At 36.9% G+C, this 26439-nt stretch overlaps 1 protein-coding gene across 2 annotated transcripts; it reads left to right on the top strand.

Moving 5' to 3' along the window:
- The first annotated feature begins 2391 nt into the window (after window positions 1–2391).
- On the top strand, window positions 2392–17413 carry LOC132422015 (serine protease inhibitor Kazal-type 6). 2 transcript variants are annotated; one of them, XM_060006856.1, is made up of 5 exons: window positions 2392–2500; window positions 2692–2823; window positions 5569–5591; window positions 15188–15303; window positions 17189–17413. In XM_060006856.1, the coding sequence occupies exons 2-5, from the start codon at window positions 2766–2768 to the stop codon at window positions 17232–17234; spliced, it is 243 nt and encodes an 80-aa protein (XP_059862839.1). In that variant the 5' UTR covers window positions 2392–2500; window positions 2692–2765; the 3' UTR covers window positions 17235–17413. The 2 variants fall into 2 exon arrangements, with proteins under 2 accessions (XP_059862839.1, XP_059862840.1); XM_060006857.1 differs by having other exon boundaries at window positions 2458–2500; window positions 2715–2823.
- The last annotated feature ends 9026 nt before the right edge of the window (window positions 17414–26439 follow it).

The raw sequence follows: 26439 nt of genomic DNA, 5'->3' as shown, positions 1-26439 counted from the left end.
TAAATGTGTACAGATGATTTTGTGTATATTACTCTGAATGGTAATACCTGTGGGTAAATGTATCACCTTATGTAACAGAAAATGTAATTTTACAGAGTTTTTGCTTTTAATTACATAAAAGAAAATGTGCATAGCTAATTTTTGGAAGTCAACTGAATGTATGTTGGGACTGCATTCTACTACGTCTATATAAAAGCCATGACTTTTACTGCCTTCTCCCATACCTCCTTTTATTTATTTTGTGTGTGTGTACATGATTCAACTCATTGAAACTTACCCTTATATTATTTCCGATATTCCTTTCAGAGTATTACAGAAAACAAAATTCAAACTTCTCCCATCTATTTACTTGTAGCCAAAAGACTAGAAACACACAGCTTCTTTAGCATTTAGTTTCTCTGTAAACTATTATCTCAGCTTCTTAGTAAAGGAGCTAATTTAGTGATTCCCATAGCATGTTGCTTACCTTTCCCTTTAAGTTGTATGAAAAGAAAATAAATCTTTCACATGGGCTCAAAAACCTAACAAAAATTATTGTTCAAGATACTGGACATATCCTAAAATATTTATATATACCACTGATACAATATTCCCTCCCCAACACCTGCCCAGAGTCAAAATTTAATTTGTGCTTTCGTGCTCCCAAGCTTTGTTGTGGTGAACAGGGTAAATGATGAAGAAACAAAACTGAAAACATTCAGAAAAAGAGGGTAGATTCATTCTTCCTAAGAATCATTCTACCAAAGCGCCTATTGAAGGAAAGCTCTTGAAGGATGGGGGAGGTAGGGAAGGACAGAGTGGAAGGTGAAGAGACAGTAACATTAGGTAAACAGAGATCCTGAGAGTTCAGAGCAAGGTACAGAAGCAACTACCATAAATGAAATTTGGGGGAGAGAAGTTTAAGCAGATATCTTAGGAAGGACACCATGGATTTTTATGATGGAATATCACCGACCACCACTGTTTTTCATTCTGTGTTAACTCTTTTGAACTGTTTTCATTTTGAAACACAAGGTTATGCTTAGACTGGCCCTAAATATTCTGATCACAGAGAAGAAGAAAGAAACGGAGAAGGCAAAAGTGCAAGCATTGGGAGTGGAATGGGGAAGAGGAAGGGAGCACCATACCTAAAACCAAGCCTTTGCAATGTTTCAAAGTTTCCAAGCACTGCCTTCAGGGAGGTGGATCTGAGATCTGTTCTCCCATCTTCTTGCTTGGCTGCCTCATGAAGAAACCCCTTCTCTGCTGCAAACCTCAGCAGCTCAGCATTTGGCTTGCTGTGCATTGGGTGGTTAACACTGGTTTGGTTAACACTTGCCAGGCACATACTTTCCCTTCCCAATCCTATCTATACTCCTCTCTCCTCTATCATTTAAGTTCAAGTCTTTAAAAATTGTCAGGGAGGCAATGAAAAGAAAATAATTCTCACTTTTATCACAGTCACGCTTCAGTTCTGAATAAACAGTAATATCTTATTTGATTATCAAATTCAGTGAAATATAGTCGCCATTTTCAAAGACAGAAAATGCATCCTAAATATTGAGATGAATCAAAGTAAAATTCCTAAAAATATGTAACTTCCAAATGGAAAACAAATATCCTGAACTAAAGGGAATAGTAGATGAACTTTCTATATATTTTCTTGAAGTGACTGTTTTAAAAGGAAACCAATTATTTAGATATATAACTTCTAAGTTAGTTATTTATACATTGCATTAATCACTTGTGTTTAAATTGGGCACATTTTTCATCGTCTTCCCATAGTCGAAATTGTTATATTTTTCTTCATGATATTTTTAGTAGCAGTTTATGATTTGAGACAGACTTTCTCATAGTTTATCACTATAACCATGGTGGGGTTTTTTGTTGTTGTTCCCTTAAAGAAAGGTTTGGCATCCCACTCTTTGACCTGTCTAGCAATTAAATTGGCCATGACAGTAGGATTCATCTAATTTTGTATGAAAAGTATATTTTCAAGGAGTCAAAACATAAAGAGCTTTATTATGACTACTTTTTTTACTTTTCAGAAAAAGGAGAAATATTAAATATTCTGCATCTCAAATATTCCTCAGTTCAGTAACTGTTAAAAATATTTTTTACAAATTAAAAAAAGATACATTGACTCCCTTGTTCATTTTGGCTCAAAATTGAAAATCACTGGCATTTGACAACAATATTTTAAAAAATAACAATCAGATTTCTGCCCAGAAAATGATTTTGCTGATACAGTTCTGGTGACAATGTAGACTACTTACCTCTTTCAGGTACACCTTGGATGACGTGGACTCTGAAAATCCAAGTTACACCCAAGATTCCATTCCCCTGTGGTTACTCATCTGGATCACAGACATGTAGACATAGCACCAAGTGGGACTCCATCAATGAGTCAGTCAACCCTTTCATGCAGCAAAACCTTAGAGGGAAGAGCAAGGAGGATGTATTGGCTATTAGGAAAGCGCAGATTGCTGGCAGAAAATGACATCCTCTAATAAGATCTAAGGTACGACTCATACAATTGCCCTAATTTTTAAGATTGATGGGAAGCATAAAGCATTCTTTAAGTTGGTGACTGGTTCCAATAAATGCCTATATAGTACTGCATATGGTTATAGAATGTGAGTTTATAAAGAAGGTGGAGATCCCAGCTCCCTCCATCATGTCTATATATATATGTCTGAGTGTGTGTTTTAGAGCTCTGGGGAGTGTCTTGACAGAGAACCTGAGCTGGACAAAGCAGCCTTAATCTGAGTGAGCTAACCAGCACCATGAAAATATCAGGTGTCCTTCTGCTCCTCTCTCTGGCTCTTTTCGGCTTTTATTCAGGTGAGTTGTGTTTTTTTTCCCCTTAAAATTAAAATCCAATACTTATACTAAACGGGAAAAGACAAATGAATTTGTCCACCATAGTTCAAAATCCTAACAATTTTTATATAAAAGACCAATTCTGAGAGATCATTATAGTGACTGTGATGATGAAAATGGTGATGGTAATAATTACAGAAATAACTTTCATCTGTTGAGCATATACTATATTCTAGGCATGTACAGGGCTTTTATGCATTATCTCCAATACACATAGCAAGGTATTCATATCCAAATTCCATATATAAGAAAACTGTGGCACAAACAGTTAAGAAAACTGCAAGGACTTGTAACCAGTAAGCAGAATTTGGAATTTGAATCCGGGTCTTTAGACATCACAGATGACGTCTGTTCCACAGAAACAGTATGGAGAATGGATACTTATTTTAAATATTAGCTTGGCTTTCCAAGACAAGGAAAAGCTTTCCAGTCCTCATTATTCTTCCAGTTAGGACTCAACTGAAATTGAAACAAGCAGAAAACAGGAAACTCAACTGGAGAATCCTTCAGAAAAAAGTTATTGAACCTTAGAATTCAGAAACATATATGCTATTGGTGAACTAAATAATTCTTCAAGTAGGGGAATATCTTTGGCCACCTAAATGAGCAATAGTCATATATTCTATGAATTCAGATTGTTCAAAGGACAACTGTACTTCAGTTTGATGTTTTTCATCACATCATCATCTGTGTGAATGAACAGGGCCATTGCATCTATTTCTTTCCTTCTTTATTATTCTACTCTATGCTACTGTAGTGGGCAAAATACACACTAGAGTCTCTGGACCCAAAACCTAGGCCCATCTCATCTACCAGTGTCCTGTGTCAACTAGAGAAACAGCTCAACTCTCTGAGAGATTCTCTCATTTTTAGAATCCTAGACATGAGACTGAGTCCTGGGACCTTCCAGGTCTGGTGTACCATTTTCTATGACAAAAGTAGTTGAATTTTGCTGCTATCAGAAATTTAAATGCCCAAACATGTAAAAACAACAATTTTTCAATGAGATTGAGCAGATGAAGAAGTCATTGTTCACGGGAAAGTGGTCATATTTTCATAAACAAATCCATTCAGAAATATAAAAAAATGGATAAACGATTTCTGTGATATTATGTAGTAAGTTTGACTACTAAAGCCAAGTAACTCGAGTAAGTGGCTCAGTCAACTGCTGAGATGACATAAAAACAGATTTGACTATATTAAAATCTACTTGCAAAGACTGACTCAGAAATCAACTGACAATCCTCGTATTGCTTCTCTTTAGAAAGGCTAATTGATCTATTTAATTGGACCTGGTTGACCAATACAAACAAATACTATCAATAATACTAAAACAGGGTCCTTGATAGACATGTTGGCATTTGGAAATGCATAGTGCCCAAGAGCCTTAATGTTGAGACCAAGAGAAATGAATTTCAGTCCTGGCATTTCCATTTTATAGCTGTGTGACCTTTCTGAGTCTCATTTTCCTCATCTGTAAAATGGGAATATAAAAGGACTAGCGCTAAATAGGGAAGTAAATGAGAAAATGCATGTAAAGTGCTTAACATAGTGGATGGAACATATTAAGTGTTCAAAAAATGTCTATTAATGTTACTATTACTAAGTTTTAATAACAAGAGTACTAGTTGGACTCAGGCATTGTTATTTAAGCTTGCTTCCACTTTGACATTTCATACATATAAGACGTTGGGCAAAATCTCTCCTCTTCTGATCAAAGATCTGTACAGCTGAGAAATGACTGAATATTGTAACAATGAGTCTTCCCTGGTCATAAAAATCACTTGGAGTGTTTACAGAACTATAGACTTCCAGACCGTATTTGGTCTTATATAATGGAATTTTTCAAATGGTTGTCCTGGGAATCTGTATTTTTAATAATCAGTCACACCATTGCATTAAGGTTCGTAATCACTACAGTAGATGAGCATTAACATTTTTTCAAATTTAAAAGCTCCTTATCCTTATCAAAATTCAGCAGCTCGTACCAGGATTGAAGCTAAGACTTTTATTATTTCAGGATTTTAAACTACTGTGCTAATTAGCCACAACCTAAAATCACACATACAATTATAAAGATGCAAGACTGTATTTATGGACTTCTTCTCTTTTGGGAATTTAGAGAGATGTAGCAGGAAAAATGAGTCACAGCAAAGAAAATTAGTTTGTCCTTGCCAGTCTAAATTTGGGCCAAGTCTTTAAAGCTGAGTATAGAAAGCAGAAGAACAATTTAGGACTCAAAGAACAAACAACAAACCCAATCCCTTTCCTCAATTGCCTGTGACAAAGTCTTTGGGGAGGGACCAAAAGCACTGAAATTTGGAATGGCAGAGTTAGAGGAAACTTTCCAACCCAACTTCTCCAAAGTGATGCCAGAAATGATAAAAATCATTCCCACAGTAAATTAGTGACTGGGCCAAGACGGTAACAAGAATCTCCAGATCCTTAGACTATTTGTCTCACCCCACTCCAACCTCCAAGAAATATTACCTCATCACAGTCCATATCCACACATCACTTGCCAAGTTTCTACTGTTCCCTAAGAGGAGAGCACATATAAAAGAAAATAACCAAGCCATGACTTGTTGAGATGGCCAAGAACCAAGAACAAGTATCATCCTAGACTTGGGGATTTCCTCATTTTGCAAATCTCACTTTTTGCGTATTCAGAAATTACAGTGTTTGGATTTTATGCTTTTTTTTCAGGTGTCTTCAGTCAAGGAGTTCAGGTCAGTACATAATTTTATTTATCCTTCAGACCTGAGTGGTTGTTGGCTGGTACTCCCTGACCAAAGAGGTTGTCTATGAGTAAAAGAGCAAAGAAATGGACAAGCAGGCCAGATGAAGAAAACAGCAGAAGTACTTAGTTTTCTAACCACAATATCTTTATGAGAATATTGTTTTCAGTTTAAAAGAAACTAAACACCCACTCCCAGATTTTGTTAAAGTAAAATGAATATAAATAAAAATAGAATGAACTTGTGGTAACATTTATGCTCTTTCACTGATTTCACTGTGTGATCTTAGGCAAGTTACTCAGCTTTTCTGAGCTACAATTTCCACAGCTATAGAAAAGGGATATTATTATTTACCTCATAGAATTAGACTTAAATTACATAAACTATGTGGGAGCATTTGGTAAACTATGCATAGTTACAAAAACTATGAAAGGATTAGTTATTGATCAATAATTAACAGCTTCTGAAAGAGTTAAGACAGCGGTTATTATATTCTTTTTAGAAGTAAGGCAACCAAGAGTTGACAGAAAACTTCTTTAGTGCTTTGTACTGAGTATACACAAACTGATCAATCAAACTTAAATACAACTTGGGTTAAAAATTGGAATGGGCACAAATTATCTTTATTGTTTGGCTGATTTTTTCCAAATTAATCCACCAACATTTTTCCAGTTTTCTTGTTCTAACTATCAAAAAGGCAACAGAAACGAGGTATTTGCTCTGCCAATCACATCCCGTGTCCATATTGAACATTAATACTTGACTTGGCACTGGTTGTTGTTTGCCTTGCTGTGCCCAAGAAACCTTGGCATCAAAAGTTTCCAGACACTACTGCCAACTAATTGGAGTTGGCAAAGAAGTTGAAAAATATTTTCCAATCCTAATATAACTACTACATTGCATAAGACTTTTTTTTCAAATTTTAGCATCTCAGAAATTGGAATGTATCTTACAATGAAACACACCTTACAATTAATTGCCTCTGTGAGTGTGTGTGTGCATGCACCTGTGTGTGTCTAATGCATGCACACGTGTGTTTGTACTGGTATACATAATTGTACATTTTAAAATTGATTTCTTATGTTTAAATACATATGGTAGCACAGCCTATGTTAAATATCCAAAAAAAGAAACATGAAAAGGACATGAGATCCAGCCAGTACATTTTATATCCCATTAGGTAGTAAAATATGATTAAGACCATTACACATAGGTTTTTAAAATATGGACTTTAATCCTGATTTTCTCATTAACACAAAAGTCACTTCCCTTCTTTGGGCTCTCATTTCCCAGATTGTTAATGTTTCCCAGATTTTTAGTGGTTCCTAAAGTACATTTAAAATAATCTATCTGCTTGCTTTAGGATCTCTGGGGATGCTTACTAAATATTAATATGTAGATCCTCAGGGGCCATGCCAGGCTTACTGAACAATAATCCCAGGTGGGAGGTTTTGAATCTGCGTTCTAAGAATCTAGTGCTGGGATGTACTGACTTTGGAGTGCTCAAGTATGTTGGAGACTATATAGATGAGCTCCAATTTGAAAACTTCCTGCCTGTGTAGTTTGAAGGATGTCTCTTTCCCTTCTCATTGCCTTTGTTTCTACATCTGTAAAATGAAGAGTTGGATTTAATGATCTTTAAAGCCCCTTCTGGCTTAGGTATCTGAATCAGTCTGAACCAAGCATGCCTTGCGAAGACTGCTGTCTCTTTTCCATTCAAATATAAAGGGCAGGGGCTTCCCTGGTGGCGCAGTAGTTAAGAATCCACTTGCCAATGCAGGGAACATGGGTTCGAGCCCTGGTTCGGGAAGATCCCACATGCCGTGGAGCAACTAAGCCCGTGCGCCACAACTACTGAGCCTGCGCTCTATAGCCCACAAGCCACAACTACTGAAGCCCACATGCCTAGAGCCCGTGCTCTGCAACAAGAGAAGCCACCACAATAAGCCCGCGTACCGCAACAAAGAGTAGCCCCGCTCGCCGCAACTAGAGAAAGCCCGTGCGCAGCAACGAAGACCCAACGCAGCCAAAAATAAATAAATACACAAATTAAAGGGCAAAGAGTGTATCACCTTTAGGATGACATCAAGGCTACCCCTTCTCTTCTGCATGCCTGGAAAGAGGGTGACAGTCCCAAAGCCAGGCAGAAAAAGCTGAAACTAACCTTAGAAGCATGCCTGCCCAAGTTTGATCCAGCCAAGACAAAAGGAAGAATGATTTTTTCCAACACTCAAGTCAATCTTTTCATGCCAAGAAGTCTCTTCATTATGAAGCATCTGATGGGAGATTACCGCTAGCAGTCTAAATTAGAGATTTGTAAAAGTTTCTCATTCTTTCAAAAATATTATTTAAGCTAAACAAAAAGCATGTTCTGAGACTTTTGGAATTCATGGTCCTACAAATTCATGGTCACTTCCCTGTAAATGTAAATGACTAATATGCTACCAACTCCAAGTAGGAACATTAAATAACATAAAATAATAATAAAATAAAAATAACTTAAAAACTACAATTTACCATCACCACCCTTCATTACAGAAATTGTAGTATAATAACAAATGCTTGAAAGTCATAATCTCAGAATAAGGATAGTCCTTTAACCTGGATACATTTTGCTTCTAGAAGCACTTACTACACTATGTTTATTTTTCTTATTTCCCCTATCAGGCTGTGTATTTGGGAACCATATACTTAAAAAGATGTTTAAATGAATATTTCTGATTGGAATTAACAAACCTCTCAAAAACAATAATTGGCAACCATTTTCTTTTACAATAATTTTGGGGATATCTAAGTTCAGTTTTATTTGTATTTTAAGATAAATACATGGTAAATTTTAATAGTAAAACAATGCTCCATGACTAGAATATGTTTGGGGCTGTTCATTTTTCCTAATTAGCTTGAATTCACTTATAATTAATATACTGACAGAATACCTAAATACAATTTGGAGATGTTAACCAGCCTCTACGACTTAACTACAGAGGAAAACTGAAGCCTCAGAAAGAGGACCTTGCTGAGTCAAGTTTACCAACAGCAGTAAAGCTATGCAGTCTACAACTCAGGACCCCTGACTCCATACTGAGTGAGCTTCCACAGCTCCATGCTACCTATAACCAGCAACAGAAAGCCATTGTGCAGTTCATGGGAAAGTGCTTTGAGCAGTATAATTGTCTAACAAATACATGTCTTAAACAAAGAAGTAATTAAAACAATAGTTTCAAGTAAGATAACCTGTCTCCACATGTTGAAGGAATTCTGAAACTTGAAGGAAATGGAGGAAAAGAGAACAGAATTGACTGCATTGGCTCAGGTCAGAAATGTTGAGGGTGGGTATAGGTAGTAAATTTGGAATTAGTGAAGATGCTTAAGATAAAGAAATACATGAAAGACAACACTTGCAAGGGGATAGAAATGATGTTTTAATCTGAGGGTAGGCTGGGGAATCTGAAGAATGGTGCTGTTATGAAAAATGGAAAAATTAGAATGTAAAACTAGTTTGGAGGGAAAAATAAAGTTATATTTTGGTCATAAATGAATATTAAGTAAGAATCAGATTGTTGACTAAAAGTGTCTTGTACATTTCTGACCAACAGACATTAGAGTTAGAGATTTTGCTGAAGACTCAAGAAAAAAAAGTCTAGGACTCATTAGCATCACCTGGGAAAACATGTTCTCAGAGAAAATCAAGTGTATAAAATTTTCTTGAAAATGAACATGAATACTCAGGAGGAAACTAGAAAAAACAATAAAAAGGATAGAGAAGATACAGGTGGAGAACTGGAGTACTGACATATACAGAAATCAGGAAAGAGTTTTGAAAAGATGGGAGTGGTCAAGAGTAGCACATATAAAGAAATCATGAACATTTTATAAATAGCCAATGGATGTTCCCTGAAAGATGTCATTTTTTTAGACCAGTTTTGGTAGTGTGGAAGGAGCGTGAAAACCGGGAAAGTAGAAGCCAAGTCAGGGAGGGGTTAGGAAAACTGGTACAATAAAGAAAGGGATTGATTTAACCACATAAGTAGTAAAGGGAAGAAGAAATGAAGTCCTACATCCGAGGGAAGTTGGGTCTGAAATTTTTCTTTGGCTTTATTTGTAGAATTAAAATATTAAACTAAAATAGCAATGATGCTGACTCTTTAGTTGATTTAGTGACCATATAAACTCACTTCACACCCAAGTTAAATGATTTTGTAGTCACTGTTAGCAAAGATGACTAATTTGGGTAACAAAAATGTCACTGCATTCCAAAATATTTAGGAAGGCACAGTTCTTTGAAGAACCATAAGAGGTCAGGCTGATACTAAACACTGGCACCCAATGCCTGGAAGCAGTATCCGAAAGCTGGACTATCTAAGGAAATAAATGGAGGCACCTGTTAAATTCAACACCAATCTAAAATTTTTAAAAAACTGTTTTAAGGGCTTCCCTGGTGGCGCAGTGGTTGAGAGTCCGCCTGCCGATGCAGGGGACACGGGTTCGTGCCCCAGTCCGGGAGGATCCCACAGGCCGCGGAGCGGCTGTGCGCGTGAGCCGTGGCCACTGAGCCTGCGCGTCCGGAGCCTGTGCTCCGCAACGGGAGAGGCCACAACAGTGAGAGGCCCGCGTACCGCAAAAAAAAAAAAAAAAAAACTGTTTTAAGCTAAGTAAAGTAGGGTAAGAAATAATGGGCTCAAAAATTCTAGAACGTGATACAATTTACATTATTAGTGTTTATAATAGTAATCTTACACATGACACTTTACAAAGTGTTTTCATAGGATTTATCATTACAACAACCCTAGAAAACAGGCATTACCGGCCCCTTGTTAAAGATGAAGAAATTTAAACTCAGAACACTGAGTGCACAAAATAATGCAGCTAATAAGTGGGAGAAACAGAATTCAGATTTAGGTTAGTCTAATCCCATCTTCAGGATAATCCCCTAGAATTACAGAGTATTAGGGCACTTGAAGTAGGCGGGGGTAGGGGTTGTCTTTCAGCTCTCCTAGGTCTCCCAAATGCCTCATGGAGGACACTTTAAAGGAGAAAAGATAATCCTATCGTCACCCTTTGTCTAGACCTGCTTCAGCTTGGACTGAGAAGCCAATTGCTTGGATTCCGTTTAAAGGAGTCTAAAATAAAAATACAAAAGAGGAGAGAAAATCTCAGCAGAAGAATGACACGACACTCCAAAATCAGCCTACTTCTTTTTGGTTCTGAGAGATGTGGGCTCTTTCTAGTCTCAACTCTGACATTCCTCTGCCTCACTCTTTGTCTCACAAAAGGGATTTCTGGCTGGCTCTACAAAGGCATTCTTAACCTCGCCCAACCTCTGGCGCTCTCAGAGAGTGGTCCTTTTCTGCCCCCAGTCACTAAGCTAAACATTTTCACACAGTGAGTGTAGTGGATCCTCTAGACATAAAGGAGGAAGCATTTGGGCAATAGTTGTTGTTCTCCCACCCAACTGCACAACTAAGGACCCAGCTTTACTTAAGCTACTCCACCGGAAGAAGTCACAGCTAAATCTTGGGTTATCAAAGCTGGACCATCATTAGAGTTTATCTAGTCTGACGGTACTTAGCATGTTCTATGAGTTACAAAGCCTTTCAGAATGTGATGAGAGACACAGTTAGGGCAGGCCTACAATGAACAGTTTCTTTTCTACACTCCTCCTCCAGGACTATTTCAAATATTCCGCACTGACTTTCTACAACTCTCAGGTGACCACATTTGATCCTAATAAAAACCCTGGGAATGAGACATGGCAGCTGTGTTTTCTGGTTTGGGGGTTTTAATTTTTTGGTTAAGAAAATTGAGGGTCAGATATTGAGTACTTTGTCCAAGATAACACAACTGGCCAATGGCAAATGGCAGAACAAGTTCTATAATATGATTCCTGAGCTTACTTCAGGGATCATGAAAGGCCACTGCAATTTACAGGTATGTAGGCTTGTATCTATGTTAAGGAGGTTTGTTCATATACCGTTTGGTTGATTAGGTTTTATTCGCTGAAATCCTTTGCTTTTCCTAGTCTCATTCCCACGGGGCAGTGGAAGCGGCAAGTGGGTTTGGGGAAGCAGCTGGGTTCTAGAAATTCTCAAAGCGAAGACCCTCCCCCAGTGCCACTCCCATATCTGTTTTCTAAAGGACAAAAGGCGCTACGTCACAAGATGAGAAGGCCGGCTGCCAGGGAAAGGTGGCTTAAGGAGGCGTCTCTTTCATGTAAGAGACTTTCTTTTTTTCTTTTCCTTACCTGCCCTGAGACGCCACCTCCGCTATCTTCCCCATAAGCGTCTTTGCCGTAAACATCTTTGCCCCGGGTGTTTTATCCATGGGTAACTAATTAGCCGTATGGCAATTTTGCCGTAAAAGTTAACAGGTTGATCGTAAAAGATTAACAGGTTGATCGTTCGGGTTGATGATTCGGTTTCCACTGGTAGGCAGTTTGGTTTCATTTATCCATTGATTCAGTACTCCAATTTTTATATTACATAAATCTTAGCCCTCATAATAGTCTAGATGGTGAAGAGCACACTGGCAGTCTTAAAATAGTGGATGATAAAGACTACACGTATGGGCTCGATAGAAAACATGGTGATAATACTTACTTGACAATATACCAGGAACAAACAACAGTGTAGAAGCTTTTACGAGGCAATTCAAAGCTTAGTTACAAATGTGCATCCTAGTATTTGGAAAACAATACCACTGTTAATGAAGGCAGAAATTTTAGCAAAAAAGAAACAGTGCGATGCCGATGCCAAACGAGGAGACGAATCAAGCAAAAAAAGATATAATACTATGAACTAAAGACGTTGATGGCAAATGCTTAGGTACAGCCCACAAAATTAAATTAGGTATTTGTGCAATATGGCCCTGAATTTGCACACATTTTAAATGAATTCAAACATGCTGTATTTTGCAATAAAGTCTTTTTAATTTTGCTATGAAAAATAAATTTCATTATATCCTCATTAATGTCCCTCTTTTATTTTTAGTAATTTTATCTTTTAGAGCAAAATTGCCTTAGGGTCAACTAGCTATCAGTGAAAGTGTTTGTGGCAAAAATGCTTGTGGCAAAGATGCTTACAGAAAAGAAGTTTATCGTGAAAATATTTGTCTAGAACCTGTAGAGACACACATATCTCTGACTTGAGATGCCCTTTTCTCGGCTTCCACATTGCCTCTATTTGTTCCACTACGTCATTTACAACACGTTGTGCTGAAATTACCTGTCCCTCTGTTTCCCTAATGCAGATAAGATGGTGAGCTTATCGAGATATTTATAACCACTTCCTCTTTGTATCACTAGCACCCAAACTGTGTTTTCAAAATACTATCAGTAATTACCCATTAGCTCTTTGTGAAATAAAGGAAAATATCTATGATTATTCTGTGGTTTAAAGAATTTTCTTGACTCAAGCACACAATTGCAAATGTATATATTGACATAAATACAAAATGCATTAGCTTTTGAAAAAAATATATTCTATGTTTTATAATATCCTAAAGATTTTCCAGCTTTTATTTTCTGTTTGGAGACCTAAAGAAAAGATTACTCTCCTGGAAGTGGTATGAGAGGATGGAATGATCTTTAAGAGCACAGGAGAGAGTGGGCCTGTAGGTAGGACTGTAAGAAGCCTAGGTATCTCCTATCTGACCATGCACTAAGAAAATCTCTGGTTAGCACCATACTACCCAATCTTAATAGTACAAGATGCCAAATTTCAACAAAAAGTATATATTTAAGAGTCTCAGGTACCTTAAATCTGATATATGTGATAATATTTTTAAACTCAGTTGTATAGCTCTTTTGCTGGGCATTTTCTCATGCAAACCTTCAGAGGGCTTTATCAGTATATACTGGTTTGCTAATACTTTAAACAAATGGTTCCTCTTACCTCTGCCCATACAGTCCCCTAATAAGGTATTTTAATAAAGCCTACGTGGCCTGACTATAAGCATGGTCAAGGGTATACCATGACACTTGGTCTTTATTTCTCTCTATGAGGATGTGTTGGAAATCAACCATAGTATACTGTTGGAAATTCTGGGTCAGCTATGAGGAGTATGTTCAAGCACTGGTCTCAATGCTTCTGGTTGTGTGGCACTGGTAAGCCACTTAATTTCCTGAGGATCAATTATACATATTGGCTAGAGCTTCCCTGGTGGCACAGTGGTTAGGAATCCGCCTGCCAATGCAGGGGACATGCGTTCCAGGCCTGGTCCAGGAAGATCCCACATTGCCGCGGAGCAATGAAGCCCATGCACCACAACTACTGAGCCTGTGCTCTAGAGCCCGCAAGCCACAACTGCTGAGCCCACGTGCGACAACTACTGAGGCCTGCGCGCCTAGAGCCCTTGCTCTGCAAAAGCCACCGCAATGAGAAGCCTGTACGCTGCAACGAAGAGTAGCTCCCACTCGCTGCAACTAGAGAAAGCCCGTGTGCAGCAACGAAGACCCAATGCAGCCAAAAATAAATAATAAGTAAATAATTTTTTAAAACAATTATACATATTAGCTAATACGTATAATATTGTTCAGTGTGCATCTCAGGGTTATTGTGAGACCACTGAGTTGATCCATATGAGAATAGTTTGGAGATTATGAAGCAATTAATAAACATAAGACAGTATTATTTTAATGGAACTGTGATGGGGTAAAGTATGGTCCCTCTATTCATGTTTAAATGTCACTTCATTCAACATAGCTGCCATCTGAAGAAGTTCAGTTCTACCTACTGCATATTGCCTGTACTCTGGAATAAAATGGCTCAAATATTATTTGCACGCCAGATATTGACTCAACTGACACTGAATTGAAAAGAATCTTAAAACTTCAGACTACTTCTGAGAGACCACTAGAACCAAGGGGATATATTAGTAGCATAAGCTCTATCATTCCTTCTATAGAGCACTTGATGATATTAATCAGTCATAGCATGTGTTCTCACCAAGGCTTGATGCAACCTCAGAATCCTTCAAAACAGAGCAGTTAAGGGTAGCCATTACTCAGTTATTGTAGTAGGCACAAAAGTTCAAATTCTACAAACAGACTCTGGGACAGAGTAAATTAACATAATGACATTGGAATTTTGTTTTCAAGAGTTAATAAATGGATGTAGCAGCCACAGGTAAAACTAACAAGCTAACAGATAACATCTGGGAGCTCCTAGCAGTGATCTTTAAAGCAGTGCAGAACGAGTGCTATTGGAGTTACATTAATACAGTTTAAAAAAAAAATGCCATTTAAAGACCAAAATCTACTCTTAGTTGGAACAATTTAGTGTTGGAGCAGAAAATCATACCTATAGCATTTGCCTTACTTCTTCTGTAAAAAGTAAACATCTGCCTTACATCATTATCTTACTCCTGAATACAATAATTATAGCCATGTATTCCCTATTTCTTAAAAAGTCTTAATTATGTTTAATATATTCTAGTTAGAAAAGGAAAGTGATTTCCTATTTCAGGAAACTTTACATCACAACTACATACAATACTATAGATAATTCTAAGTTTGCTGTCCAAAACTTCTGTTCTGAGGGACAGTCCCTTAGAATGCACTAATATCAATGTCAATGTGTTTACTTTGCTAGATTGACTGTGGTGAGTTCCAGGACCCCAAGGTCCACTGCACTCGAGAATCTAATCCCCACTGTGGTTCTGATGGCCGGACATATGGCAATAAATGTACCTTCTGTAAGGCAATGGTGTAAGTATCATACTCACCAAAACTTCCTTGCAAACACAAACTTCCAGAATAAGACTATAACACTTTCCTTGAGATATTCTAGAAAGTTCTACTCATACCCACCCATACAAACTGAAGAAATAAGCTGCAGGCAGATGGGTTGAAAACATATGGGTCTGTGACACAAGTGAACCTATCTATGAAACAGAAATAGAATCACAGACATAGAGAATAGACTGGTGGTTGCCAAGGGGGAGGGGTGGGAGAGGTTTGGATTGGGAGTTTGGGATTAGCACATGCAAACCAGTATATATAGAATGTATAAACAACAAGTTCCTACCGTATAGCACAGGGAACTCTAGTCAATATCCTGTGATAAACCATAATTAAAAAGAATATGAAAAAGAATGCATGTATATGTACAACTGAGTCACTTTGCTGTACAGCAGTAATTAACACAACACTGTAAATCAACTATACTTCAATTAAAAAATTTAAAAAAAAAGAAAACATATGGGTCAAAAAACTAAAAAAAATTATCTAAATTATTTGAAAACATAAACAGTTAGTTTACTTTGTTATTATTAAATTTGACTCAGGAAAATTATTTTTAAAATTTATACATCTTTAAGAATTTTGACACAGTTTCTTATTTTTTCCTTTATTTCTAATTAAAATTTCAACAATTTTCATTCAGTTATGTTTGTTGCTATTATTAATAATTTTGGAAAAGAGGAAAGAAATTTATAAAAGTGCAGTCAAGTTTGAAAATTCATCAAAATCAAAAACTTGTGAGAAAATTTATCAAGAAAAATATTACTTTAACCAAATTACTTTCAGACATTTTATTTTATCACAAATTATATGTTGCTAAGGCACCAAGTCCCCTTCATTCTTCTCTTTTAGTCTGAGGAAAAGAGCCTTTCAATAAAGAATAGAGGAGAGGATTATCCCTTATTATCCACACATTCAAACTTTACAGATAGTGTACTAGGAAGATCCTATCAAGGGCCAATATTTATTGAATTTACATGTTTATAAGAAAGAACGGTGCTATAGATTTTAGCCAATTGACTGTGAGATTCCTGATTAAATATAATTTATAATTAATAAAAATTTATTCAATCAGTCAACCAATCTTTTGGTCTGATTGCTCTAAAAGCAAGGGGGTTTAACCCAGATAAAAGTTTAACCCAGATAAAAGTTACCTCACTTCCTCTATCGCTGTCATCATTTTCTTGTATTAGAGTTTCTTCTATGAATGCCTTAATTTCCCTCAATTTAGTCATAAAATTCCTAAGCACAGGGATTATATAAATCCCTATCAATAATAACAGGGCTAAGCACATAGAATGATATAAATAAATATTGAATCAATGCATAGTACCTGTGTGCCTATGTTTCTATATAACATATCTGAAAAATCAATACCAAAATCTACCAGGAAGAGTGCAGTAGGGTAAGGTGCGATTTGATTTAATGGTCCCATATTGCTGAGAAGGCCTGATATATGTCTGCTATAAAATGCCAAATGCCTGAATATTTGGTTCAACTTCTTACATCTTCTATCAGGTTAGAACTACGACAGTATAGTCTCCTTGCCATTATATCTCCTGTCACTTTTACCTTTTCTAGTTGTATACATATTTGTTCTCAGATAATGAACAGTTAAAACCAAAAAGTCTAAACCCTAGTAAAACTCTGAAGTTTGTTAAGATTCAGGCCTTCTGCAATTAGGCAGATGTTACCTCTGAGTGCATTTAAATAACCCCTGCCTAATCACAGACATGGACACCTGTAAAGCAAATGATTACATGGACTATGACAGAGTTAAACCTTTTTCCAACCTCTGTGAGGGATACTAATGATATTGCACTGAGCATATATTTGTCTTTCTTTTTTGTAGGAAAAGTGGTGGGAAGCTCAGCCTAAAGCACCCTGGAAAATGCTGAATCAGAACAAGCGTTTTCTGCTGACTTGCCAGCTCCCTCATCCTTCTTTTCTTGCCTCTGCTCTTACTTTTCTCTAGTGAATCCCTTCAATTTATAAAGACACACCTTCTACTCTACCTTGAGCTTGGGGAGTTCAATATATATTTCCCTTGATTCACTCGTCAATAAAGTAAATTCTGTAGAAGTACTGTTTGTGTTTTTACTTTGTGATCAAGAAAACATACAGATACAATATGGAACATTGACCTGGGGTAAACCTGGATAAAAAGACCTGTTTTTCTGATCAAAATCAACCATGCAGTCACTGTGGGGTCTTAGGAAAATCCCTTCTCCCTCTCTTACTCTTGGAATTTCAATGTGAATAATTTTTAACAAAATGACCATATGTTTATAATTATTTTACAATATCTACCATTTAAGTCTTAGATCATGAATTATAGGTTCTTTCCAATTTCAGGAAGAGTATTTTATATAAAAATAAAACATTTATCCTCTTTGGACCATAGTTTTCTTATCTCTGTGGAATGATGGATGACATTACTACGTAATAGACATTACATAAAGACATGGTTTATTTGGTTTCCCAGCAACATCGAAGGGTCTAACAGAAAGAAGTGAATATATATTCAATGAATAATGAATAGATGCAAAGTTTCTAAAAGTGTGCACATTAAAGAATGTAGTTAATTGATCTTAATCATGGAATGAGAGAACTGGATGAAATGTGAGAAATCTTAAGGCCCAGAGAAAGCTTACTTATACTGCCAAAGAAAAAATCTCCAGTTAGCAGAAAAGTCAAGGTTAAAACATAGCTCTTTGGGCTTCCCTGGTGGCGCAGTGGTTGGGAGTCAGCCGGCGATGCAGGAGACGCAGGTTCGTCATGGCCGCTGGGCCTGCGCTTCCGGACTCCGCAACGGGAGAGGCCACAGCAGTGAGAGGCCCGCGTACCAAAAAAAAAAAAAAAAGCTCTTTTGATAATTAGCTCAGTCTCCACGTAGCTGGCTCAATCCCCGGTAAACAAGTTGAATATACAAATATCTCATTCTTAGCCATCCAGTTGGAAGTATTGAAAAATCTCCCTTTGAGTACTCTAATTCAGTAAAGCATGTATTTACAAATAACATCTTCCTGCGTGAACTCACACAGAAGTCCTCTCTAGACGCATTTTCTAGGTGATCATCCTTCTGCCAGCAAACAGTTACTGGGTGCCTACTCTGAAGCAGGCTCTGTTCTCCGTGCTTAGAATCCAGTGATGGACAGGGATGAGAAATGAAAAAAAAAAATCCCTATCTTAATGAAGTTTACGTTCCAGGAAAGGGAAATAGACAAAAAAAAACCCCATAATAATAACATAGTAATACTTAAGGCCAATTGCAATTCTAAGTCAGATGGTTAGAAGAGTCCTAACTAGGAAGACATGGAGATGAGGGAGTTAGCCAAAAAACTTCTTGTAGAACAGCAAATGAAGAAGCTAGAACACAGTCCTGAAGGCTGAAGCACACCTGATTTATTCAAGGTTCAGCAAGGAAGCCATGGTGATTGAAGAGTAGTGAGTGTGTGGGCAAATTACAGGTGATAAGGTCAGAGATGCATGAGCCAAATCATGAAAGATTTTGTAGTCATTGTTAAGATTTTTTCTTTTATTCTTATGTATAAAAGTGTGTTAACTATAGATATTAAGATGTTTCTGTTTGTAAAATCTCAATTATATTTTATGCACATAGATGTTACCCTTTATGTATATAATGGAAGAGGGCCTAACCAAACTGGGGGATGCATTTGATATTTAGGTAAAGAGCCTGGCAGTGGATTAGGTTGTGCTAGGGAAAATAAATACCTTCTCCTCTGTCAAGTGTGGCATTTGCACTCTTCCATGCTTAAAGGTTGTTCCCCTTGCTGAAGAAAAATAACTACATAATACCTAATTAGGATAAGGTGATTCTTAAGAGGGTGGATCTTTGAATTGTACTGACCAGAATGTGAGTCATGACTCTGACATAAGGTATGTGTTTTTGAACACGTCATCTGACTTCTTTGTATTGTGATTTACTCACCTGTAAAATGGGGATACTAGTCTTTACCTCCTAAATGTACTGTGAAAATTAAGAAAATGATGCATGTAAGCACTTAGTCTCTGATATGTAACAAGAGCTCAAACATCAGTAACTTTTATTATTATATTCTGTCCTCAATTTCAGCATTATATTGTCTTTATAAAGCACTGGTCAGGACATCTTTGCTCTTTTTCTCAGTATTTACATAGATTTTAAAATGTCTATCTTCTGTTCATTTAACATTTTTGAAAATTCACGAGGTGGTTTTTTCTGTCAATTTTATCTGTGTACTAAATTCCCTGCTGATTAGAGAAATTAAGCCCTTTTCTCTTTAGTTTCTGCTCCCTGAAGTTATTTAGCTACTCGAACATCAACATTTAGAGTGCTGTGTGTATTTTGATAACTGAATCACTTCACATTTTTGGAAGTACTACGTCTCTACGTGGCTCACTCCTCCTTTCTCCTATTGGAACTTTCACCTCCAGCCAGGCCAGATTCCTGTCAGCTGTCCACACAAAAATTACATTTCTACCACTTCGCCCTCTCCTGCCTGAAATGCCTCTTGGGCCACCTTCTGTCACTCTGCCTGCCTTTCTCCCTCATACAAATCTCATATCTACATCTTAAGACTACTATTTATTTGCAGGCTTATTTCCAGTGCCATAATTGAGTAAGTGAGCAAAATACTATCTCTTGTCTAGTTCTGAGCTAGTCTTTGGGTATGAAAGGGAAGCATATAAAAAGCAAACCACAGAAGACCAGCAATCATATGCTTCTTGGAAAGAAGCAGCAAGTCATATATAAAAATCAACGCTCAAAATACAGGAGTTTGGGTTCAAAGATGTATACATTTGTCAAACCTCAGTGAATGTACACTAAAGATTTATGCATATCATATTTTGTGAATTTTACATCAAAAGAAAAGGGTGTAAACATGTAGTATAGTCTTAGCTATAACATGCATAGTGAAGTTCTCAGAGGGAAGGGCACTGATATCTGCAATTTATTTTAAATTGCATCAAACATGGATTAATAAATAAATGGATCAATATGGGATGAAACAAGTGTAGTAAAATACTAATGGTTCAATCTAGAAGGTGGGTTTATAGGGAATCACTGTAAAATTATTTTAACATTGTTGTATGTTTAAAACTTTTCCTTACAAGTGTTTTTTTGTTTTTGTGGTACACCAGCCTCTCACTGTTGTGGCCTCTCCCGTTGCAGAGCACAGGCTCCGGACGCGCAGGCTCAGCGGCCATGGCTCACGGGCCTAGCTTCTCCTCGGCATGTGGGATCTTCCCGGACCGGGGCACGAACCCCTGTCCCCTGCATCGGCAGGCGGACTCTCAACCACTGCGCCACCAGGGAAGCCCACAAGTGTTTTTTTTAATGATATTTTAAAACACACAAACTCTGCCAACAGGAGCAGATACTGATAATTCTGTTTATGTTCCTCATTGTTGTGATATCCAGGAAGGAACACAATGTTTCAAGTATAGTTTGTACTCTTCAAAGCATAAAAAAAAAAATTTATTTGATCTGAACACCCATATCTATCATTATACCTTCAGATGACAATGGGAACATTGTCAAAACTGGGTCATAATAAACTTATAACCACTAACTATCCTCAGGCATGTTTTTTGTTGTTGTTTTTTTTCCACACCAACTGTTGCCAAGTCACATCCTTCTCAGCTCTTCTCCATTTACTGGTTTTTTGAAGTGAAATTCCTTGCAAATATGAAATGGTGTGTCAGTGATTAGGCTTAAGTGAAGGGGGCTTGTCTGGGTTTTTTTCTGTGCCAATGTAAAGGTTTCTTGAAGTGGACACACACAAACTCAGACACACACACTCTAAAATGAAAAGGGGAAAAAGAGGGGGAAAAAAGGCCAGAGAAAATAATAACTAAGATAAAGACTGAAATAATTCACCACTAATAAGGTTAACCAACTATATACTATTTCCCATGGTCACTGTGATAAGCCCACAAACATTATCACATTAAAATTTAGCAATAGTTGTGAAGTTATAGTCCCATTTTATAAAAGAGAAGCCTGAGGTAGAGAGATATAAATGATTTGGCCATGATCCTATAGTCAGTGTGTTTCAGAATCTGGATTTACTCAACATGGTTACGCCGACCCCATGTTTCTAAACTACCTTTCACATAATCATAGTAATTTGAGTGACTTGGATGTAAGTGTTAAATTGGAGGGATTATATCGTATATATTTGGAGACATCAGAAATGGAAGTAGTCGTAATTCAACAAAGGCTTAAGCAAATATGTAAAGAGGGTGGCATATGTCTTCCATAATTCCTAATATGTGAACAATTATGTTAATTTTGTGATGGGCCTACAGCTCTAGCCTGAGAAGGCCTGGTTCAAAAGGGCTACTAACCCTAAAATAGGCATTTAGTGAAATGTTCCCTGTCTCTCTCACACTTTCCTTTCTTCTTTCCCAGTGCTGGTATTTGTGACTTTACAGAATTTTGGCTCATTACAGTTCTGCAGTTTGACTTAAGGGAAAATAAGCTGAACAGATTTTTCCTTCTTTAGTTTGAAAAGATTTAGACCTAAACTAACAAAAAAAATGTGTCCTTGTAGGCCAAGTTTACCTCACTACAGCTACCCTTTAGATTTGATAAGATGTGTATACTAAAGGAATGAACACAAGAAAGCACAATTCCATAAGTTTTGGTATACTGTGTTCCCAATTTCATTTGTCTCAAGTTTTCCCCCCTTTTGATTTCTCCTTTGACCCATTGGTTTTTGGGGAATGTGTTGTTTAATTTCCACATATTTGTGAGTTTTCCAGTTTTCCTCCTATTGATTTCCAGTTCAGTAGTATTGTGATTGAAAAAGATATTTGATATGATCTCAATTTTTGTAAGTTTGTTAAGACTTTTTGTGTGGCCTAACATATGATCTATGCTGGAGAATGTTCTTGGTGCACTTGAGAAAAATGTATATTCTGCTGTTGTTGGATGGAATGTTCTGTTTCATCTGGTCCATCTCGTAGGTCCATCTGGTGTACACTGTAGTTCAAATCAAATGTTTCTTATTGATTTTCTGTCTGGATGATATTTTGTTTAAAGTAGGATACTGAAGTCCTCTACTATTATTATACTGCTATTTCTCCTTATAGTTCTGCTAAAATTTGCTTTATATATTTAGATGCTCCAATGTTGGGTGCATATATATTTACAATTGTTATATCCTCTTGATGACTTGACCCCTTTATCATTAAATAATGACCTTCTTTATCTCTTGTTAAAACCTTAAAGAAAGATATTGAAGAAGACAGAAATAAGTGGAAAGATATCCTGTGTTCATGGACTGGAAGAATTAATATTGTTAAAATGTCCATACTACCTAAACTATTCTACAGATTCAATGCACTCTCTATAAAAATTCCAATGGCATTTTTTACAGAAACAGAAAAATTAATCCTAAAATTCATATGGAACCACAAAAGACCCTGAAGGGTTAGAGCAATATTGAGAAAGAACAAAGCTATAGACACCACACTACCAGATTTCAAATTTTATTATAAAGCTATAGTAATCAAAGTGGTATGGTACTGGAATAAAAATGGACACATATAGACCAATGAAACAGAATAGAGAACCCAGAAATAAACTAACATGTATATGATCAACTAATCTTCAACAAAGGCACCAAGAATACACAATGGTAAAGGATAGTCTCTTCAATAAATGGCATTGGGAAAACTGGATATCCACATGCAAAAGAATGAAAATGGACACTCATCTAATACCATATACAAAAATCAAGTTAACATGGATTAAAGACTTAAAAACAGTACCCAAAGTTTTAAAACTCCTAAAACAAAAATAGGGAAAAATCTCCTTGACGTTGGCCTTGACAATGATATTTTGGATATGACACCAAAAGCACAGGCAGCAAAAGCAAAACTAAACAAGTAGGACTACATCACAGTAAAAAAAAAAAAGTTAACAAAAGTGAAAAGGTAGGAATATTACTCAGCCATAAAAAGAAACGAAATTGAGATATTTGTAGTGAGGTGGATGGACCTAGAGTCTGTCATACAGAGTGAAGTAAGTCAGAAAGAGAAAAACAAATACCGTATACTAACACATATATATGGAATCTAAGGAAAGAAAAAAAAATGGTCAAGAAGAACCTAGGGGTAAGACGGGAGTAAAGACACAGACCTACTAGAGAATGGACTTGAGGATATGGGGAGGGGGAAGGGTAAGCTGTGACAAAGTGAGAGAGTGGCATGGACATATATACACTACTAAATGTAAAACAGATAGCTAGTGGGAAGCAGCCGCATAGCACAGGGAGATCAGCTCGGTGGTTTGTGACCACCTAGAGGGGTGGGATAGGGAGGGTGTGAGGGAGGGAGATGCAAGAGATATGGGAACATATGTATCTGTATAACTGATTCACTTTGTTATAAAGCAGAAACTAACACACCATTGTAAAGCAATTATACTCCAATAAAGATACTAAGAAAAAAAGTGAAAAGGTAATCTATAGAATGGTAGAAAATATTTGTAACCATATATCTGATAAGAGGTTAATATCTAAAATATATAAGGTAGGCTTCCATGGTAGCATAGTGGTTAAGAATCCACCTGCCAATGCAGGGGACACAGATTCGATCCCTGGTCCAGGAAGATCCCACATGCCGCAGAGCAACTAAGCCCATGAGCCACAACTACTGAGCCTGCGCTCTAGAGCCCATGAACCACAACTAATGAAGCCCGTGTGCCACAACTAATGAAGCCCATGTGCCACAACTACTGAGGCCTGCACACCTAGAGCCCTTGCTCCGCAACAAGAGAAGCCACCGCAATGAGAAGCCTGTGCACCGCAACGAAGAGTAGCCCCCACTCATCACAACTAGAGAAAGCCCACACACAGCAACGAAGACCCAATGCAGTCAAAAATAAAATAAAAAAAAAATATATGAGGAACTCATATAACTAAAAAAAAAAATCTGATTAAATAATGGGTAGAGGAACTGAACAGACATTTCTCCAAAGAAGACATACAAATGGCCAGCAGGTACGTGAAAAGTGCTCAACATCACTAACCATCTTAAAAAATGAAAATTAAAACCACAGTGAGCTATCACCTCACATGGTTAGGATGGCCATTATGAAAAATTCAAAAGGGAACAACACTCTGACATAAATCACAGCAATATCTTTTTTGATCCATCTCCTTCAGTAATGGAAATAAAAACAAACAAAGGGGACCTAACTAAGCTCAAAATCTTTTGCACAGCAAAGGAAACCATAAGCAAAACAAAAAGACAACCCACAGAATGGGAGAAAATATTTGCAAATGATGCGACCAACAAGGATTAATCTCCAAAATTTAGAAACAGCTCATGTAGCTCAATATAAAAAAAAAAAAAGCCAATCAAAAAATGGGCAGAAGACCTAAATAGACATTTCTTCAAAGAAGACATACAGATAGCCAAGAGGCACAAGAAAACAATGCTCAATATTGCTAATTATTAGAGAAATGCAAATCACAATAACCAAAACATGGAAACAACCTAAATGTTCATTGACAGATGAATGGATAAAGATGTGGTACATATATACAATGGAGTACTACCCAGCCATTAAAAAGAATGAAATAATGCCATTTGCAGCAACATGGATGGACCTGGAGATTATCATACTAAGTGAAGTAAATCAGAAAGAGAAAGACAAATATCATATGATATCACTTATATGCAGTATCTAAAAACAAAAATGATACAGATGAACTTATTTACAAAACGGAAAGAGACTCACAGCTTTAAAAAACAAACTTAAGGTTACCAAAGGGGAAAGGTGAGGGGGAGGGATAAATTGAGAGTTTGGGATTGACATATGCATACTACTATAGTTAAAGTAGATAACAAACAAGGACCTACTGTATAGTACAGGGAACTCTGCTCAATATTCTGTAATAACCTAAATGGGAAAAGAATCTGAAAAAGAATAGATACATGTATATGTATAACTGAATCACTTTGCTGTACATCTGAAACTAGCACAACGTTGTAAATCAACTATAGTCCAATATAAAATAAAAAGTTTTCTTAAAAAAAGGGAACAAGTGTTGGCAAAAAGGGAAACTCTTGTACACCGTTGGTGAGATTATAAATTGGTACAGTCATTATGGAAAACAGCAAGGAAATTCCTCAAAAAATTAAAAATAGAACTACCGTGTGGTTCAGCCACCCCACTTCTGGGTATATATCCTAAGGAAATGAATTTGGATCTCAAGAGATATCTGTGCTCCCATGTTCATTGCAGTATTATTCAGAATAGCCAAGATATGGAAACAACTTAAGTGGCCATCGACAGATAAATAGATAAATAAATTTTGGTATATATTGTTAAAAGATAAACTGAGGCACATTAAAATTTACAAGAGTTTATTTGGGCAAACAACCATTCAAATCAGCCAGTGCCAAACTGAAAGTGGTTAGGAGTGCTCTGCTGACAAGCTAGGGGAAAGGCTTTAAAGAGAAGATGCGGAAGTAAAGCAAAGAATTATTTGATAAGCTGTAGCTTAAGTGGTTGCCTTATTTGGGAAAGCCTAGCTGGTGGCTAGCAATTAGTTGTTCTTAAGTTTTGTTTTTTTGGATTCGAGTGCACTGACTCTAGCTTAGTTTGGGTTTGCTTACTACATAGCTACTAAGTCACTAGAGCCTCCTCAGTCTAATGGCCTCCTTGTTTAATTACTTTAACAATATATACAATTGAATATTATTCAACCAAAAAAATAAAGAAGAAAATTCTGCCATTTGTGACAAGAAGAATGAACCTATAGAACATTATGCTAACTGTAGTAGCCAGACACAGAAAGATAAATATTGCAAGATCTCATTTACACATGTGGAATCTAAAAAGGTCAAATTAACAGAACTAGAGAGAATGGTTGTTGCCTAGAGTTGGGTGGGTGGAGAAAGGGTACAAACTTTCAATTATAAGGTGAATCAGTGGTGGAGCTCTATTGTACAGTATGGTGACTAAAGTTAATACTCCAGTACTGAAAAAGTATGTAAGATCATCTCCTGAGAAAGGGAAGCAGTAGTGGGAGAAGGGAACCATGCAGTTGTCAAGTCAGAGCAACAATGGCAGTTACCTTA

Source organism: Delphinus delphis, chromosome 3 (assembly GCF_949987515.2).
Source record: "Delphinus delphis chromosome 3, mDelDel1.2, whole genome shotgun sequence".
NCBI classification, from domain to species: Eukaryota; Metazoa; Chordata; class Mammalia; order Artiodactyla; family Delphinidae; genus Delphinus; species Delphinus delphis.
This window is presented reverse-complemented; position numbering and strand designations above follow the sequence as displayed.

Bases quoted from the DNA above. Each gene is read 5' to 3' on its own strand.
- LOC132422015 (XM_060006856.1), top strand. From the start codon at position 2,766: ATGAAAATATCAGGTGTCCTTCTGCTCCTCTCTCTGGCTCTTTTCGGC. The intron at 2,824-5,568 runs GTGAGTTGTGTT...CTTTTTTTTCAG, and splicing joins TCTTTTCGGCTTTTATTCAG to GTGTCTTCAGTCAAGGAGTT. The intron at 15,304-17,188 runs GTAAGTATCATA...TCTTTTTTGTAG, and splicing joins ACCTTCTGTAAGGCAATGGT to GAAAAGTGGTGGGAAGCTCA.